The sequence below is a fragment of the Pseudophryne corroboree genome, chromosome 3, assembly GCF_028390025.1.
Source record: "Pseudophryne corroboree isolate aPseCor3 chromosome 3, aPseCor3.hap2, whole genome shotgun sequence".
Taxonomy (NCBI): Eukaryota; Metazoa; Chordata; class Amphibia; order Anura; family Myobatrachidae; genus Pseudophryne; species Pseudophryne corroboree.
In genome coordinates this window covers 393,500,613-393,518,659 of record NC_086446.1, presented here as the reverse complement: position 1 = coordinate 393,518,659, position 18,047 = coordinate 393,500,613, and the positions used below count along the sequence as shown (strand labels likewise).

Below are 18,047 nucleotides of genomic sequence, written 5' to 3'. Positions count from 1 at the left end.
AGGAGTCAAGTCAAAACAGAGGCAATACCTATTACACTGCCATTGAGTATCTGCTGCTTTTCCTTGTGTTCATTGTTTGGGTTAATAGAGGGAGACAAGCGTTTGTGCTGTAATGTAACCACAATTACTAACAGGAAGATCTTCATAGAGAGATTTTACCGTTTACCCTCCCTGGTTGTCAATGGCCCAATTACTGGGAGAATTGGCAGTTACTCAACATCCAATGGAAGATCAGACCAGTGCTAGGACACATTTTAACTCAGACTTTAATGTGCAGAACACTGAAAGGGGAGCACTGTATGCACATGGCAGTATATTGGTCTACTTATTGCAACATCTAAGGCAGTAGTTCCTCACCACAGTCCTCAAGTACCCCCAACAGTTCATATTTCCCAGGTCTCCTCACAGTGGGTCTTTTAAAATGTGTGAGTAATGAATACACCTGCGCCCCTGCTAGGTGACCTGGAAACCATGAACTGTTGGCGGTACTTGAGGACAGAGGTTGGGAACCACTGATCTAAGGTATTGGGTACTGCAGAGCAGCAAAACGTGCTATACAGGTAGCTGATAAGGGATGCAGTTAATTTATCGGCAGTTGGGATACCAGTGCCGGAATCCCGACAACCGGTGAAATGCCAGCAGTCTGAATCCCAACAGAACCCCAGTATTCCCACTCAGGTGGTGGGCCACACCACCACCCAAGGGGGAATATAACAGTGTGGCGAGCGAAGCTAGCCACCGAGCCTGAAGCGCGGAAAGCACAGAGAGCCTGTGAGGGGACTCCGCCGAGATTCCGGCTGTTGGAATTCCAGCGTCCGTCGCCTGATCACTGGGATCTCATACTGAATGATAGAAAGGTACACAGGAGGTCTCGCAGTTCAGCAATTGTAAGGCAAGGTGGGCACATCACCAACCTGGTTTTCTATAGGCAGTAGGAAATTTCATAAAACTGTTCTGCACACTGTATTGAATATTGCTTTATCTGCCCCACCAGCACGATAAACCCAGGGGAATACCTTCCCACTGCTTAGTATCGATGTAGACACACATTTGTGTTAAAGCTACAGTGGGCATTTAGTACAGAGGGGAAAAAAAGCCTTCATAATTGCTCTGCAAGTTCCTCCCTGCCAAATTTGTAATTTACACAAGACTAAGAAAATTGAACATGGTCCTAGCTCTAGGCCACAAAAGGTTTCAAACTACAGTGTAAAACCACAACTTGTAAGATTGCTCATCTTCATGAGAGCCTATGTTCTATGAGATACCAAAGATCTGCTGATTGCATGCCTTGTTCTCTAGGCTAGAATAGCACAGTGGTGGCACACTGCTCAGTTTAAGATTTGAGAATTAACTTACACATTCTATAATTGGGGCCAATTTATTTTTCACAAACATTGTGCAGATGGGATGCAGTAACTGTCAGAATTAAACTGTTGACATGGGTGTAATTTACTGTAGAATTGCTTTATAGTTAATGCATTAAATCCTCTGGATAGGATTTGAGAGCAGGAAACAAATCACGAGATATCTTGGCAGTCAATGCCTACGCAGGAATCCTGATAGGCGGTGAAATGCCGCCACAATACCAGCACCACAGGCTTCTCTCTATGGGTGTCCACGACCCCCATAGAAGGAGAAGACCCTGTGGCAAGTGCAGCGAGCCACCATGCCCACAGCGTGGCAAGCCCATAAGGGGCTTTCTAGTGCTTTCCTGCTGACAGCATACTGGTGGACGGGATCCAACTGTCTGGATTGCGACAGCCAGGATCCCGGCCGCCGGTAACGCGTATGTATTCCTTTGAGAGGAGATGCCACGCTGTCCAATGTAAAATTTTATAGCAGATAGCTTACCATATGAAATTTTACCATTAATATGGCCTATTTTAATATACCCCGTCTCCTGTTCTATCCACTGTGTAACATTTACAATTCATGTAGACAAGAGAATATAGCCCAATTCTAAAACTTGAGATTTGGTCATGGACTACTCCCAAAAACCTAACTGCAGCATAACAAGGGTTCAGTGATCGAATGTAGAGGATATGTTTGGCCGTTGGTCAGTCCATGTGTAGTGTTGTATGCCAAAAACCACCCACTATAAACAGTGAATGCTATAGTATGAAATGAACAGCTTCCCCTCCCGAGACTGGGCAATTCACATATCAGTATTCTGGGTCCCATATTTCTCCAGTAATCTACTGATCTTCATAGTTGTGATCTGAAGTATTAATAACCACACCCAGTGAAGAGTTTTGTTATGCTTTTAATTAACATTTGAAACATGTAAGGCATACGGCAAAAATTAGGCAGAAAAGCATTACACTTCATGTAAACAGCATTGGCACAAAACTTTTGTTCAACTTTTACATACAAAGCAGGGAATTGACAAGCAGTCACATTTTTCGGTGTACTTTCAGCAGAAGTGGGATGAATGCATTTGCTTACCATTTGTTCAAAATAAAAAATTGGGAATTAGATTGTTAAACTAAAGTTAGCTCACGCTAAATTTGACTCACTAGCTGCAGCAGATACATCAGTCAAGCTGGTCTTAACCACACATGAAAACCAAAGTCTTTGGAAAACTTCACAGATGTGAAGACACTTATTTTCCTATTAAATGTGCTGCAAACTTAAGGTCCATACACACTGGGTGTTTTTGCCCAGCATGTATGCACAACGATTATCAGACATCGCTGGGCTGAAAAGCGCTCCATGCATACACACCAAGCACTTTTCCCCGCTGCCCAGCGATTTCAGCAGGTAATACCAGTAGATGAACGGCGACCGCCAGCGATGAATGAGGAACGCACATCATTGCTCATCGCCGGGGCATACACACTGGGTGGCTTTGAGCTGAAAGCAGCTCAACACACCAAAAGTGACCTGCTTTCAGCTCAAAATCGCCCAGGGTGTATGGCCTTTAAAGCAGGGCTAAATAAATGTCTAACAAACTGGTGCAAGGACTTTATGGCTACTGGGTCAGTGTTGCAGCCAGTTGTCCATATCTTTGCCAATTTACTATTTATTGAAATACTTCAAGAGTTTACAATTTTGAAAAGAAAATGTCTTGTAAACATGGCAAAGACTTATGAATCCAAGTCCACGCAAACCAAATGTTTATCATTTTGAGAGCACATCGTTAGAGAGTATTAGGCCAGAACCCATTCCAACCATGACAATGTGTGGTCCTTCAGGTCCTGGCAACTAAATGCTATTTATACAGGGCTATTAAAAGGAGGTGAGCTGCCTCAGCTAATAGCTACCCAACCACAATAGCTACACTGTTCACTGTAAGAACAGCTTAGCGGTGCCCCAGTGACAAATATTAACAAAAACCTTTGATAATGAAAGCAGGTTTAAAACAGTCAGATAGGACTGTTTACAGAGAATAGATAGAGATAGAGGAAACTAAAATGTAGCTCATGTGAATATGGCATTTTCTTATCACCTGGTTTTAAAATGGGCATCAAATGCAGGTTTTTTTTTTTATCTAATGGTAAATGGTTTTAGGGCTTTCTAAAATTTAGGATGTTACATAAATGTTTATGTTTCAGTCCCTTAGTATGCAGGAGTTTTAAAAGTACATTAAATGCCTACTTATATCAGATACTAATTTAGAGTTAAAAAAAAACAAAACAAAAAAAAAAAAACAGGGAAAAAAAAAAAAGCCACAGGCTTCGGTAACCTGTGTGTCAGGCTGCCAAGACCTGCTAGGAACTGTAAATGAACAGGTGAAGGGCCCCTGGTGTAAGATCAGTTTCAATCAAATCTTTACCACGGAACTGTTCCCTGATCAGCTGATCAAATTGTTGTTCGACATACTGAAATGCATATGGATTCCAGTTGACTACAAAACCCTTTTGTTAGAATGTGTGTCAGATATGAAAGGAGGGACAAAAATGAAATACCCCAACCTTACACCATGAATTAGTTTGTGTTTTAACAGACCCTGCCAGATGGAACCCATGAACTATGCAGTACATGCAAGCATTATGCAACCCAGCTGTAAATTAATCAATTAGAAGGCAATGTAAATGTACCAGCGCTCAAGCCAAGACCTTTAAAACTCTACATTTCTCTGCCTGGGTTATTGCAGATTACTAGTTCTTATACGATTAATTCGCAGGTGCAGTTCCTACAGTCATTCATTATGGGCAGGTACGTCAGCAGTTAGTCACTGCAATTGTTTATGCTTAAAACCAAGCACAAAGAACCTGTCTGACACTACTCTTAATTTAGCATTTGAAGAACTCCCCATTCCCAATTATAAATGTTCATAATACAATGGCAGATTAAAAAGCCATACAAGGTTTTAGCTAATATATTCTAACTCTTGGTTGCTTCGGATACAAGTTACTAACATTCATGGAAGGAAGGAACTATAAAAAAACAGTGCTTATAGGATAAAGGGGGGCTAAAGACAGGATTTTGCTAGGTATAGACTGCAGTGTAATAGAAAACCATCTATTTGTAAATGTTAAGACTATACCAAATTGCATAATGTTATCACAGTAAAGCATAGATTGCCAACTGAAGAGCAACAAGAATGGATTATCTAGTCTTAAGGACCAGTCTATCATCTGAGGTAAAAAAAAAAAAAAAAATGTATGTCACCAGGGAGATGCAATGCATGCTTTGCCCATATTGCGCCTAGTCTTATATTGAGAAGTTCACATACCCTTATTGGTGACCACCACTTCCTAGTGGAATGGTAGGGGCCAAGACCTTCAGAAGATTGCCACCCACCCCATACTCTCAATAGATAACTGCTCTGGCACAGCTAGAAGGCCTTGCTCTCCACCAGTAATGGTTTAAAAAGGTGGTGACCAGTAGCAGCTCTAGAGGTGAGGCTGCAGCACTGTTGAAAAATCAAATAGGGGAGTCGCACCAACTGCCAGAGAGTCCCAGCCAGCGATGTTTGGCAGTGTTTGAGGTGGCAGTTGGTGTGACTCCATTTAAATTTTGGACAGCGCTGCAGGCCCACATCTGGAGCACTGGTGGTGACTTAACTGCTGTTCATTTATGAAAAAAAAAAATCCAAATAGAATATCGGTGTAGAGGCTATGACCTATACCATTAACCAGGAGGCTAATTTTGTCCACTAAGTTACTCCTCCAATTTCCAATGGGAATTCCTCTACCTTCAGAAGGGCATAATCGTTTAATGTCCACTTCTGTTTATGCCAGATATGTTAAGTTCTGTGGATGAATGCACTAAAGCTTCTTCTGAGCATTTTAAAAACCTTCATATTTAGGAAATCTGTTTATCACCAAACAAAGCCATCAACTATACAAAGAACAGACCTGGTCCAGAGCAAGCTACAGTGCTTATGCCATGGTCTCAACACTAAGATCTCAGTACAGTAGCACTTTAGGACTAGTCTACAACACCCACACATTTAACTTTATCTAGTACACTATACTACCTTGGTAGAGAACAGGAGGGGGGTTCCCAACATAACATTGTATGAAAGAAACAGGTGCCAGTTCTCAGGTGGATCAGTGAACCAGTAAGCCATTTTTCATGCCTAAAACTCAGGTGTCAAAATGGGTTTGTTAAAATATGGCATACCATCTACTATGATAAAGACATTTCAAAACTGGCTGAAGGATTCTCGAGTCCAACCTTAAAATATTTTGGGGAACCATGATTGTCTTAAGATCAAAGACAAGCTAGTATCACCAACAATTCCTGAACTATAGCAAGTTTAGAACAAAAATACATTTACCCGTTGTGCTTTGATCTACGGTACACTCCCTGCCATTCCATGACTGACAAAAATACAAGACAAAATGTTCAGCAATTGAATACAAGCTGACTAGTGTAGAAAACATTCTATAACCAAGCTTTTTTCATCTTCAGTAGAGAATTACACCCCCCCAAAAAAAAGTTAACATTTTGTAAACACCAGCAAGACTGGGGCACTGGTCTTAACCCAACACTCCTGCTATGGATCACTGACCATGAAAGCAGATGTCCGTTAGACATGTTTGTGCTTAAACAGATTTGGCCTAGGTCAAGTGAAACTTCATTGCAATGCAGCAAGTTAAAGATTTACTCTACTGATCTATATACTAAAGTAGTATGGAGCCACCATTCTATGAAGTCTGAAGCCTTTTTTGGCATAAAGCTGCAGAAATGTAGCCCTTAGAAAGATTCTGGGGTAACTGGTTTTGTCATCTGCAGTGCAGAACTAGTAAGGGTTCAAGAGACTTAATGGTCACAAATTAGAAAAAACAAAACCTATATTAAGTTTAGACAAGCAGTTACTTGTGTTGGCACTGAAGAGTGGGTTGGCACATTGGTATGTTGGTAAACAACTGGCAGTGGTCCAGCTATAATCTGTCCTATGAAAACACGTGTTAATGAATGCACTTGGAAATAAGGCAACCAGTGAGTATGAGGGAATTATTGTTTAAATACAAAGCGTATAAACTACAACAGCTCGAGTAGACTTTCTGGATGAAAAACCAAGAGACTAAGTTTATATGAAATAAGCCAGAAGGCAGCAAAACAGCTCATAAATATCTAAAGCTTCACATCCAATGTATTGACAGACTTGCTCAGATACTAGAGCTTTCCATATTTTGGGCAGCCTTAATGTAATCATGTGATGCTAACCTTCAAATGCACTTAACTAGTTACAAGTTACATTGAGCTATATGGATAGTTTGTTGAACAATAAAATAGTTTTACGGTACAGCTAGAAGGTTAATGCAGCACAGTGGTCAAGCTGAGATACACCAAGAACAATACGTTAAAGTTAGGTCGGTTTTAAGTAACTTTTCTGCACAATTCCCAGTTTCCTTGGTACAAAGACCAGCTGGTCCCACAGCCGTTCCTAAACCATTTCTCCCACGAGGCTCTGCCTACATCATGGAAGACTCAAAGGTTATGAATTCCAAGTTAATTTCCTGCAACAATTCCTAACTTTTAAAGCCTGCCTAACTGCCAAAGAACCTAAAAAGTATATCTACGATTTCATATACAACAGTTGGATATTTGAGCTCCTTATCACGATTTCACCATGGACCAGTTACATTGGCACATTTATTACATGGTACAGAAATGCTGGGCAAATACACACCTTGGAAATTTGAAGAAATTAACATGGTCCAATTCCTGCCAAGAATAATCTTCCCATAGACCAGAGTTTCACAGACTCCACCATTACAGTCTACGTTTCAAGGATATCCATGCTTATGCACAGATGTATCAAACTGAATGAGGTACTAAATGATGTCACCTTTGCTTAAGAATGGATATCCTAAAAACCTGACTAATGGCGGCGTTTGGGAAACTGCCATAGACTATACAATGGAAGGTCACCTGCACTGGCTTCACATCTTCAGACGACTGTTCACTTTAAAAAAGGCCAGTACTCCATTACCATATGTCACTTTGGCAAACTGTTATAGGGCCATGTTAATATCTAGTGTTGCTGAACCACCATTAATGCTAGCCTTCATTACACAATATGGATCTAATTTGTTCATTTTAAAACTTCTGCTTAAAGTTTGCATTGGTTGTTTTGACACTTGATATTTAAAGCTTAAGATCAATTTCCTCAAAGAGACCAATGTGTTAAGTGGTTGCCTGCAAGGTCATAGGATATTATATATCCCACAGATATAGTGTCCAGATTGTAACAACACTACTGGCAGAGTCAGAGGAGTACGTTTATTTAATGAAACAAGATATCAGCAACCACAGTTTTTACAAAGAGTTTACAGTATTGAGTGTCTTACAAAATTGTCTGATGGTGGAAAGACAGGATAGAAAACTTTGCCGCTCTCAGCAAGACTGCAACCAATACCTGGAATGTTATTGTATAAAAGACCCAAGAGGACAATGAAAATCATTTTCAGAAAATCAAAACTGCAACAGATCAAATCAAAAACCAATTCCCTGCAGCTTGGCTCAGGATTCTTTGCTAAATCTTGTGCAGTTTACAGATTTTAAGCAAGATTTATCACTTCCCAGCACATACTGTTGCTATTAAAGTGTAACCCACTCGCCAAGTGCTAGTACAGCCCTCCTGGCAAGCAAGAGTAACAGTTATACACAATCAACAGGGCTCAGTCACTCCCCCAAACACACACATTAGTAGGACAGTTTTCACAATCTGCAGGATACTGTGTTCCCTTCTGCACAACATCACTTTAGTTCTCTTCCTTTTTCTCTTCTTCCTTTGGCACTTCAGGGACCAAGATCACTTTACCAACATTTTTCTTTTCCTGCATCTGCCTCATGGCATCACCAACCTATAGAGAGAATAGCATTTCATTGTAATTAAAAATTAGGAAATAAAAACAAACAAACAAGGTCAGATGAAAAAAAAGTATAAGACTCCCTTCCACTCTTGCTAGTTATTTTTTGGTAGATAGACCGTACATAAATAGTCAATAGGTGGACAGGGTCTAAAAGGCAACACGCAAATGGTTGACATTGCTTTTCATGCCTTTTAGGGTTAGACTGCCAGAGGCAATGGTTCTCAAACTGTCATGGCACCCTGGGGTGCCTCAGGACACTTGCAGGGGTGCCTTGGATTGGTGGTCCAGGATCAATTCAACATTTTTATGGCTAATGTAATAGGCAAAGCCAGTTCTGGTGGCTGCCAATCATAAATATGTGGACAAACAGAATAAAATCCTGTCCCTCACCACACAATAGAACCAGAGAATGACATTTGCTTGATTTAAATATTTCTTTCAAAATTTCTCAAGAAACTTTTGGCCTAGGGCAGTGATGGCTAACCTCGACACTCCAGCTGTTGAAATACATATCCCAGCATGCCCTGCTACAGTTTTATTTGGCCATGCTAAAACGGACGCAGGGCATGCTGAGATGTGTACTTCAACAGCTGGAGTGTCAAGGTTAGCAATCACTGGCCTAGGGGGTGCCGTGAAGGCGATACTCTAGGGCGCAGGGATTTAAAAAAGAAAAAACAAAACAGTTTAGGAATCTCAGGGTTAAGCACTTGGCAGAGGGTGAGGGTTAGGCTGCTGAAGCAGGGATATTTACTCAGGGGAGGCAGAGCAAGTCATTAAGTATTAAAATACAAAGACTCATAAGTTCCTGCTTTATATTAAAATGATTTTTACACAACGTTAGTTTGGGAGGTACAGATAGTGGTACCTCCCATTGACAGTGGGAAAGGAGCAGAAGCAGGGATGGGGCCAAGCCACAGGCAATAAAGACCCATTTAAAAAAAAGAGCCTCACTGACAGGGACGGGCTTTCAGTCCACATTAAAGCACTCCCTGGTCAGTGAGGCAGATATGTTTGGACAGCGTATTCATCACTGGATACAGCTGTCCAATGATGGATCTGCTGTCATCACTGTGTAGGTAGCGTATTATGCAGCAGAGATGTGACAGTAAGCAGCACTTGGATCTAGGCCTGCTGCCATGCCAGCTACCCCCAAGAGGATTCAGTCCCTGCCTGTCATTTTGCAGAGTTCAGGAGCAAAGCAGTTCTAATTTCACAACTGGCGCTTTAGTGTCATTTTTGAAATATATTATGGCCGCCACAAGCCACCGCATAAGTTCACTGCATAATCGCCCCGCTCGGTTAGTTTAAAGAAGCCAGCGGCTAACAGTCCATTTCCAGGGAGGGAGCGTACAAGAGCTCATGAAGATAGATGCCAGAAGCCCTGGGGGAGGTGGCAGCTGTGCCAAAGAGCTTCAAAGCTCCCGCCCCCAAAAGGTAAAGACCCTGTATAGTAAAAAATTAAAAAATAAATTGTGTTTTGTATTTAAATATTCTTATTACACTACAGGTACCAGTGGGCCCTTAATGTCCAGGAATGCAGGCACTTGAAGTTCAAGTGTCAGCATGCTTGCTGGAACCTGAAGGCTGCTTGTGAAGATTATATCCATACCATGAACCCCACTCCCACCATGGGTGTGGTGTATAGCACTGTTGCTTGAAAGGGAGGGGCACCCACTTTCCAAGGAATTACAGCCTTGGGCCGACTGGTTTTGGGGGAGGGGGTGTTTAATGTAATGGCAGGGGGACCCCAGACTGAGCATCCTCCCCCCTGCTATGACATTATTCCCCTGGCTGGTTCAGATTGGTGCTGGTTTTAGTAAAAATAAGATTTTACTCACCGGTAAATCTATTTCTCGTAGTCCGTAGTGGATGCTGGGAACTCCGTAAGGACCATGGGGAATAGCGGGCTCCGAAGGAGGCTGGGCACTCCATAAAGATTTATGACTACCTGGTGTGCACTGGCTCCTCCCACTGACCCTCCTCCAAGCCTCAGTTAGGACACTGTGCCCGGACGAGCTGACATAATAAGGAAGGATTTTGAATCCTGGGTAAGACTCATACCAGCCACACCAATCACACCGTATAACTCGTGATACTATACCCAGTTAACAGTATGAATATAACTGAGCCTCTCAACAGATGGCTCAACAATAACCCTTTAGTTAGGCAATAACTATATACAAGTATTGCAGACAATCCGCACTTGGGATGGGCGCCCAGCATCCACTACGGACTACGAGAAATAGATGTACCGGTGAGTAAAATCTTATTTTCTCTGACGTCCTAGTGGATGCTGGGAACTCCGTAAGGACCATGGGGATTATACCAAAGCTCCCAAACGGGCGGGAGAGTGCGGGTGACTCTGCAGCACCGAATGAGAGAACTCCAGGTCCTCCTCAGCCAGGGTATCAATTTTGTAGAATTTTGCAAACGTGTTTGCCCCTGACCAAGTAACAGCTCGGCAAAGTTGTAAAGCCGAGACCCCTCGGGCAGCCGCCCAAGATGAGCCCACCTTCCCTGTGGAATGGGCTTTCACTGATTTAAGATGCGGCAGTCCAGCCGCAGAATGCGCCTGCTGAATCGTGTCACAGATCCAGCGAGCGATAGTCTGCTTAGAAGCAGGAGCACCCAGCCTGTTGGGTGCATACAGGATAAATAGCGAGTCAATTTTTCTGACTAGCCGTCCTGGAAACATAATTTTTCAAGGCCCTGACTACGTCCAGTAACTTGGAATCCTCCAAGTCCCTAGTAGCCGCAGGCACCACAATAGGTTGGTTCAAGTGAAAAGCTGATGCCACCTTAGGGAGAAACTGGGGACGAGTCCTCAATTCTGCCCTATCCATATGGAAAATCAGATAAAGACTTTTATATGACAAAGCCAGCAATTCTGATACACGCCTGGCCGAAACCAAGGCCAATAACATGACCACTTTCAACGTGAGATATTTTAGATCCACGGTTTTTAGTGGTTCAAACCAATGTGATTTTAAGAAACTCAACACCACGTTGAGATCCCAAGGTGCCACTGGAGGCACAACCGGGGGCTGAATATGCAGCACTCCTTTTACAATGTCTGAACTTCAGGTACTGAAGCTAATGCTTTCTGGAAGAAAATCGACAGAGCAGAGATCTGTATCTTAATGGAGCCTAATTTTAGGCCCATAGACACTCCTGCTTGTAGGAAATGCAGAAATCGACCTAGTTGAAATTCCTCTGTTGGGGCCTTTTTTGGCCTCACACCAAGCAACATATTTCCGCCATATGCGGTGATAATGTTTTGCAGTTACATCTTTCCTGGCTTGAATCAGCGTAGGAATGACTTCCTCCGGAAAGCCCTTTTCCTTCAGGATCCGGCGTTCAACCGCCATGCCATCAAAACGTAGCCGCGGTAAGTCTTGGAACAGACAGGGCCCCTGCTGCAGCAGGTCCTGTCTGAGCGGCAGAGGCCATGGGTCCTCTGATACATTTTCTTGAAGTTCTGGGTACCAGGCTCTTCTTGGCCAATCCGGAACCACGAGTATCATTCTTACTCCTCGCCTTCTTATTATTCTCAGTACCTTTGGTATGAGAGGCAGAGGGGGGAACACATAAAACGACTGGTACACCCACTGTGTTACCAGAACGTCCACAGCTATCGCCTGAAGGTCCCTTGACCTGGCGCAATATCTTTTATAGCTTTTTGTTGAGGCGGGACGCCTTTATGTCCACCTGTGGCCTTTCCCAATGGTGTACAATTCTTTGGAAGACTTCTGGATGAAGTCCCCACACTCTCGGGTGGAAGTCGTGTCTGCTGAGAAGATCTGCTTTCCAGTTGTCCACTCCGGGAATGAACACTGCTGACAGTGCTAACGCATGATTTTCCGCACATCGGAGAATCCTTGTGGCTTCTGCCATCGCCATCCTGCTTCTTGTGCCGCCCTGTTGGTTTACATGGGCGACTGCCGTGATGTTGCCTGATTGGATCAGGACCGGCTGGTTTTGAAGCAGAGGCCTTGCCTGACTCAGGGCATTGTAAATGGCCCTCTGTTCCAGAATATTATGTAGGGAAGTCACCTGACTTGACCAAAGTCCCTGGAAGTTTCTTCCCCGTGTGACTGCCCCCCAGCCTCAAAGGCTGGCATCCATGGTCACTAGGACCCAGTCCTGTATGTCGAACCTGCGGCCCTCTTGAAGATGGGCACTCTGCAGCCACTACAGTAGAGATAACCCTGTCTCCAAGGACCAGGGTATCAGCCTAATGCATCTGAAGATGCGACCCGGACTGAAAAGTTCTTGCATGGAACCTGCCGAATGGGATTGCTTCGTAGGAAGCTAACATTTTTCCCAGGACTCGCGTGCAATGATGCACCGATAACAGTTTTGGCTTCAGGAGGTCTCTGACTAGAGATGACAGCTCCTTGGCTTTCTCCACCGGGAGAAACACTTATTTCTGGTCTGTGTCCAGAACCATCCCCAGGAACAGTAGACGTGTCGTAGGAACCAGCTGTGACTCTGGACTGTTTAGAATCCAACCGTGCTGTTGTAGCACTTTCCAAAATAGTGCTACCCCGACTAGCAACTGCTCCTTGGACCTCGCCCTTATAAGGAGATTGTCCAAGTACGGGATAATTAAAACTCCCCTTTTTCGAAGGAGTATCGTCATTCCGGCCATTACCTTGGTAACACCCTCGGTGCCATGTACAGTCCAAACGGCAGAGTCTGGACTTGGTAATGGTAATCCTGTACCACAAATCTGAGGTACTCCTGACGAGGATAGTAAATAGGGACATGCAGGTAAGCATCCTTGATGTCCCGGGATACCATGTAATCCCCCTCGTCCAGGCTTGCAATAACCGCCCTGAGCGATTCCATCTTGAACTTGAATTTTTTATGCATGTGTTCAAGGATTTTAAATATAAAGAAGGGTCACACCGAACCATGCGGTTTCGGTACCCCAACCGTGTGGAATAGTAACCCGTCCTTGTTGAAGTAGGGGCACCTTAAGTATTACCTGCTGGGAATACAGCTTATTAATTGCCTCTAGCACAGCCTCCCTGCCTGAGGGAGTTGTCGGCAAGGCATATTTGAGGAAACGGCGGGGGGAAGACATCTCAAATTCCAGCTTGTACCCCTGAAATACTACTTGAATGAAACAGGGATCCACCTGTGAGCGAGCCCACTGATCGCTGAAACTTTTGAGACGGCCCCCCACCGTACCTGGCTACACCTGTGGAGCCCCCGCGTCATGCTGTGGACTCAGAGGAAGCGAGAGAAGAATTATGATTCTGGGAACAGGCTGACTGGTGCAGCTTTTTCCCTCTTCCCTTGTCTTTGTACAGAAAGGAAGCGCCTTTGACCCGCTTGCTTTTCTGAAGCCGAAAGGACTGTACCTGATAATACATTGCTTTCTTAGTCTGAGGAAAACGGAGGTAAAAATATTTCTTCCCAGCTGTTGCTGCGGATACGAGGTCCCAGAGACCATCCCCAAATAATTCCTCACCCTTATAAGGCAGAATCTCTATGCGCCTTTTAAGGTCAGCATCACCTGTCCAGGGACAGGTCTCTAATACCCTCCTGACAGAATGGACATTACATTCATTTTGGATGCCAGCCGGCAAAATATCCCTCTGTGCATCCCTCATATATAAGACGACGTCTTTAATATGTTCTCATGTTAGCAAACTAGTATGTTTGACAGGGTCACCGACCACGCTGCAGCAGCACGCTCTGCAGGTTTCAGTCTAGTACCTGAGTGTAAATACAGACTTCAGGATACCCACGCTTTTCACACACTTCATTCATTCATCTGATGGGGGAACAAAACACTGCCTGCTTTTTCTCCCCAAACATAAAAACCCCCTTTTTAGAGGTTAATGTCAGAAATGTGTAACACATTTTTATTGCTGGGATCAAGTCACAGATGTTCCTAGTGGATTGTGTCTCAACCTTGTCGACACTGGAGTCAGACTCCGTGTCGACATCTGTGTCTGCCATCTGAATGAGCGGGCGTTTGAGCCCCTGATGGCCTTTGAGACGCCTGGGCAGGCACGGGCTGAGAAGCCGGCTGTCCCACAGCTGTTACGTCATCCACCCTTTTATGTAAGGAGTTGACACTGTCTGTTAATACCTTTTACCTAACCATCCACTCTGGTGTCGGCCCCACAGGGGGCGACATCACATTTATCGGCATCTGCTCCGTCACTATATAAGCCTCCTCCTCAAACATGTCGACACAGCTGTACCGACACACCGCACACACACAGGGAATGCTCTGACTGAGGACAGGACCCACAAAGCCCTTTGGGGAGACAGAGAGAGAGTATGCCAGCACACACCAGAGCGCTATATAATGAGTGGATTAACACTATAACTGAGTGAATTTTCCCCCATAGCTGCTTGTATATACAATATTGCGCCTAAATTTAGTGCCCCCCCTCTCTTTTTTACCCTTTGAGCCTGAAAACTACAGGGGAGAGCCTGGGGAGCTTTCTTCCAGTTGCACTGTGAAGAGAAAATGGCGCCAGTGTGTCTGAGGGAGATAGCTCCGCCCCTTTTCCGCGGCCTATTCTCCCGCTTTTTTCTGGATTCTGGCAGGGGTATTTACCACATATATAGCCTCTGGGGCTATATATTGTGGTATTTTTGCCAGCCAAGGTGTTATTGCTGCTCAGGGCGCCCCCCTCCCCCCCAAGCGCCCTGCACCCTCAGTGACCGGAGTGTGAAGTGTGTATGAGGAGCAATGGCGCACAGCTGCAGTGCTGTGCGCTACCTTGGTGAAGACGGATGTCTTCTGCCGCCGTTTTTCCGGACCTCTTCTTGCTTCTGGCTCTGTAAGGGGGACGGCAGCGCGGCTCCGGGACCGAACACCAAGGACTGGGCCTGCGGTCGATCCCTCTGGAGCTAATGGTGTCCAGTAGCTTAAGAAGCCCAATCCGGCTGCAAGCAGGCGAGTTCGCTTCTTCTCCCCTTAGTCCCTCGCTGCAGTGAGCCTGTTGCCAGCAGGTCTCACTGAAAATAAAAAACCTAAATCTATACTTTCTTTCTAAGGGCTCAGGAGAGCCCCTAGTGTGCATCCAACCTCGGCCGGGCACAAGATCTGACAGGCTTGGAGGAGGGTCATAGTGGGAGGAGCCAGTGCACACCAGGTAGTCATAAATCTTTCTAGAGTGCCCAGCCTCCTTCGGAGCCCGCTATTCCCCATGGTCCTTACGGAGTTCCCAGCATCCACTAGGACGTCAGAGAAAAAATAAATATATCTATCTCTCAAAAAAATAAAGGGAACACTAAAATAACACATCCTAGATCTGAATGAATGAAATATTCTTATTTTGTTCTTTACATAGCACATTCAACTAACAAAATCACACAAATTATCAATGAAAATCACATTTATTAACCCATAGAGGTCTGGATTTGGAGTCACACTCAAAATTAAAGTGGAAAAACACACTACAGGCTGATCCAACTTTGATGTAATGTCCTTAAAACAAGTCAAAATGAGGCTCAGTAGTGTGTGTGGCCTCCACGTGCCTGTATGACCTCCCTATAATGCCTGGGCATGCTCCTGATGATGTGCAGGATGGTCTCCTGAGGGATCTACTCCCAGACCTGGACTAAAGCATCCGCCAACTCCTGGACAGTCTGTGGTGCAACGTGGCGTTGGTGGATGGAGCGAGACATGATGTCCCAGATGTGCTCAATTGGATTCAGGTCTGGGGAACGGGCGGGCCAGTCCATAGCATCAATGCCTTAGTCTTGCAGGAACTGCTGACACTCCAGCCACATGAGGTCTAGCATTGTCTTGCATTAGGAGGAACCCAGGGCCAACCATACTAGCATATGGTCTCACAAGGGGCCCGAGGATCTCATCTCGGTACCTAATGGCAGTCAGGCTACCTCTGGCGAGTACATGGAGGGCTGTGTGGCCCCCCAAATAAATGCTACCCCACACCATTACTGACCCACTGCCAAACCGGTCATGCTGGAGGATGTTGCAGGCAGAACGTTCTCCTTGGCGTCTCCAGACTGTCACGTCTGTCACATGCTCAGCAAGAGCCTGCTTTCATCTGTGAAGAGCACAGGGCGCCAGTGGCGAATTAGCCAATCTTGGTGTTCTCTGGCAAATGCCAAACGTCCTGCACGGTGTTGGGCTGTAAGCACAACCCCCACCTGTGGACGTCGGGCCCTCATACCACCCTCATGGAGTGTTTCTGATCATTTGAGTAGACACATGCACATTTGTCACTTGCTGGAGGTCATTTTGCAGGGCTCTGGCAGTGCTCCTCCTGTTTCTCCTTGAACAAAGGCGGGGGTAGCGGTCCTGCTGCTGGGTTGTTGCCCTCCTCCACGTCTCCTGATGTACTGGCCTGTCTCCTGGTAGCGCCTCCATGCTCTGGACACTACGCTGACAGGACACAGCAAACCTTGGCACAGCTCGCATTGATGTGCCATCCTGGATGAGCTGCACTACCTGAGCCACTTGTGTGGGTTGTAGGGAGGTCACACAGGCATGTGGAGGCCACACGCACTACTGACCCTCATTTTGACTTGTTTTAAGGACATTACATCAAAGTTAGATCAGCCTGTAGTGTGTTTTTCCACTTTAATTTTGAGTGCGACTCCAAATCCAGACCTCCATGGGTTAATAAATTTGATTTCCATTGAAAAATTTGTGTGATTGTTGTCAGCACATTCAACTATGTAAAGAACAAAGTATTTAATAAGAATATTTCATTCATTCAGATCATAGATAGATAGATAGATAGATTTCATTAGAGACAGGAAAGTTACTGGATACACCAGTTCGATACGGTAGCACCTAGAGGGCTTAATGAATCCAACACATTTAATGTTTTTCTCTGAATTTAAATCTGCTTATTTGAAAAGGGACTAGCTTTACCAGTTTGGGTATCAGTATGTCATTAGTGCATTGGACTGATTGGGATTACCTTATACTGTCTCGGTACAATGGGACTGTTTATTATATTGTGTGTTAATTATTTTTGTTATTTTTTTTTTTCCAGTATGTATTCATAATAATTTTTTTATTGTTTAGGTTTCATTTTAATATTTTTTCCGTTAAGTTTGCATTTAATTTTCTGTATTTTTGACATGCCTATACGAGTGGCACATTGATAAAAGAATGTGTCTATACAAGTTCATTAGTGTTAGCCCATGAATATTTGTGACTTGCACCCAGGTGAGCTTTCTCCCAGGCCTAGACACTCTTCAGCCGTGAATGACACGGTATATGAATGTATCTTACTTAATACAGTTGTTCATGTGGACTAATATTTATCTAGATGTATAAGTTCTGGAATGAATTTATTACCCATACCGGTAGTATTTGCCATTATCCACATCAGTACTATGGCCGGTCATTGTCCTACTAGATTAGATCATGGTTACTTAATGATCTCCTAGGTTTTAATTGTGGCCATTGTTATAGCTCATTGCCTTCGACTGGGAGGCTCTTGTTGCCTGTGGAACACAGACCCCGCCCCCTTTTTGGACCAGTGGAACGCATAATATTCCAACTTGGTCACCTTGCTAACTGGGATTACCATTTACCTATATACGCATTTCCACTGTATTCCTATGGCATTGTGGCTTAGTATGTGTATATTTGGGCACTATGGCTATTTTAGTCCACCAAGAGTGACTTGTTCTGTTGAATTTAATGCGCCGTATGCCTCCGGACTGGTGGAACGCATGACTTCCGGTAGGTGGAAAGCATGCGCTTCCGGTCCGGCGATAGCGGCGCTGGTGTTCTCGCTGCGCCATGCGTTCTAGTGC

General features: G+C 44.5%; 1 protein-coding gene across 1 annotated transcript in view; it reads right to left on the bottom strand.

The window, feature by feature from the left end:
- Window positions 1-2,245: 2,245 nt before the first annotated feature.
- The window catches only part of VAT1 (vesicle amine transport 1), a 149,581-nt gene continuing 133,779 nt past the window's right edge, over window positions 2,246-18,047 (bottom strand). Inside the window, exon 6 of the mRNA XM_063960074.1 lies at window positions 2,246-8,264. Coding sequence (XP_063816144.1) covers window positions 8,163-8,264 — 102 coding nt within the window. The 3' untranslated portion in view covers window positions 2,246-8,162. The remainder of the gene's footprint in view (window positions 8,265-18,047) is intronic.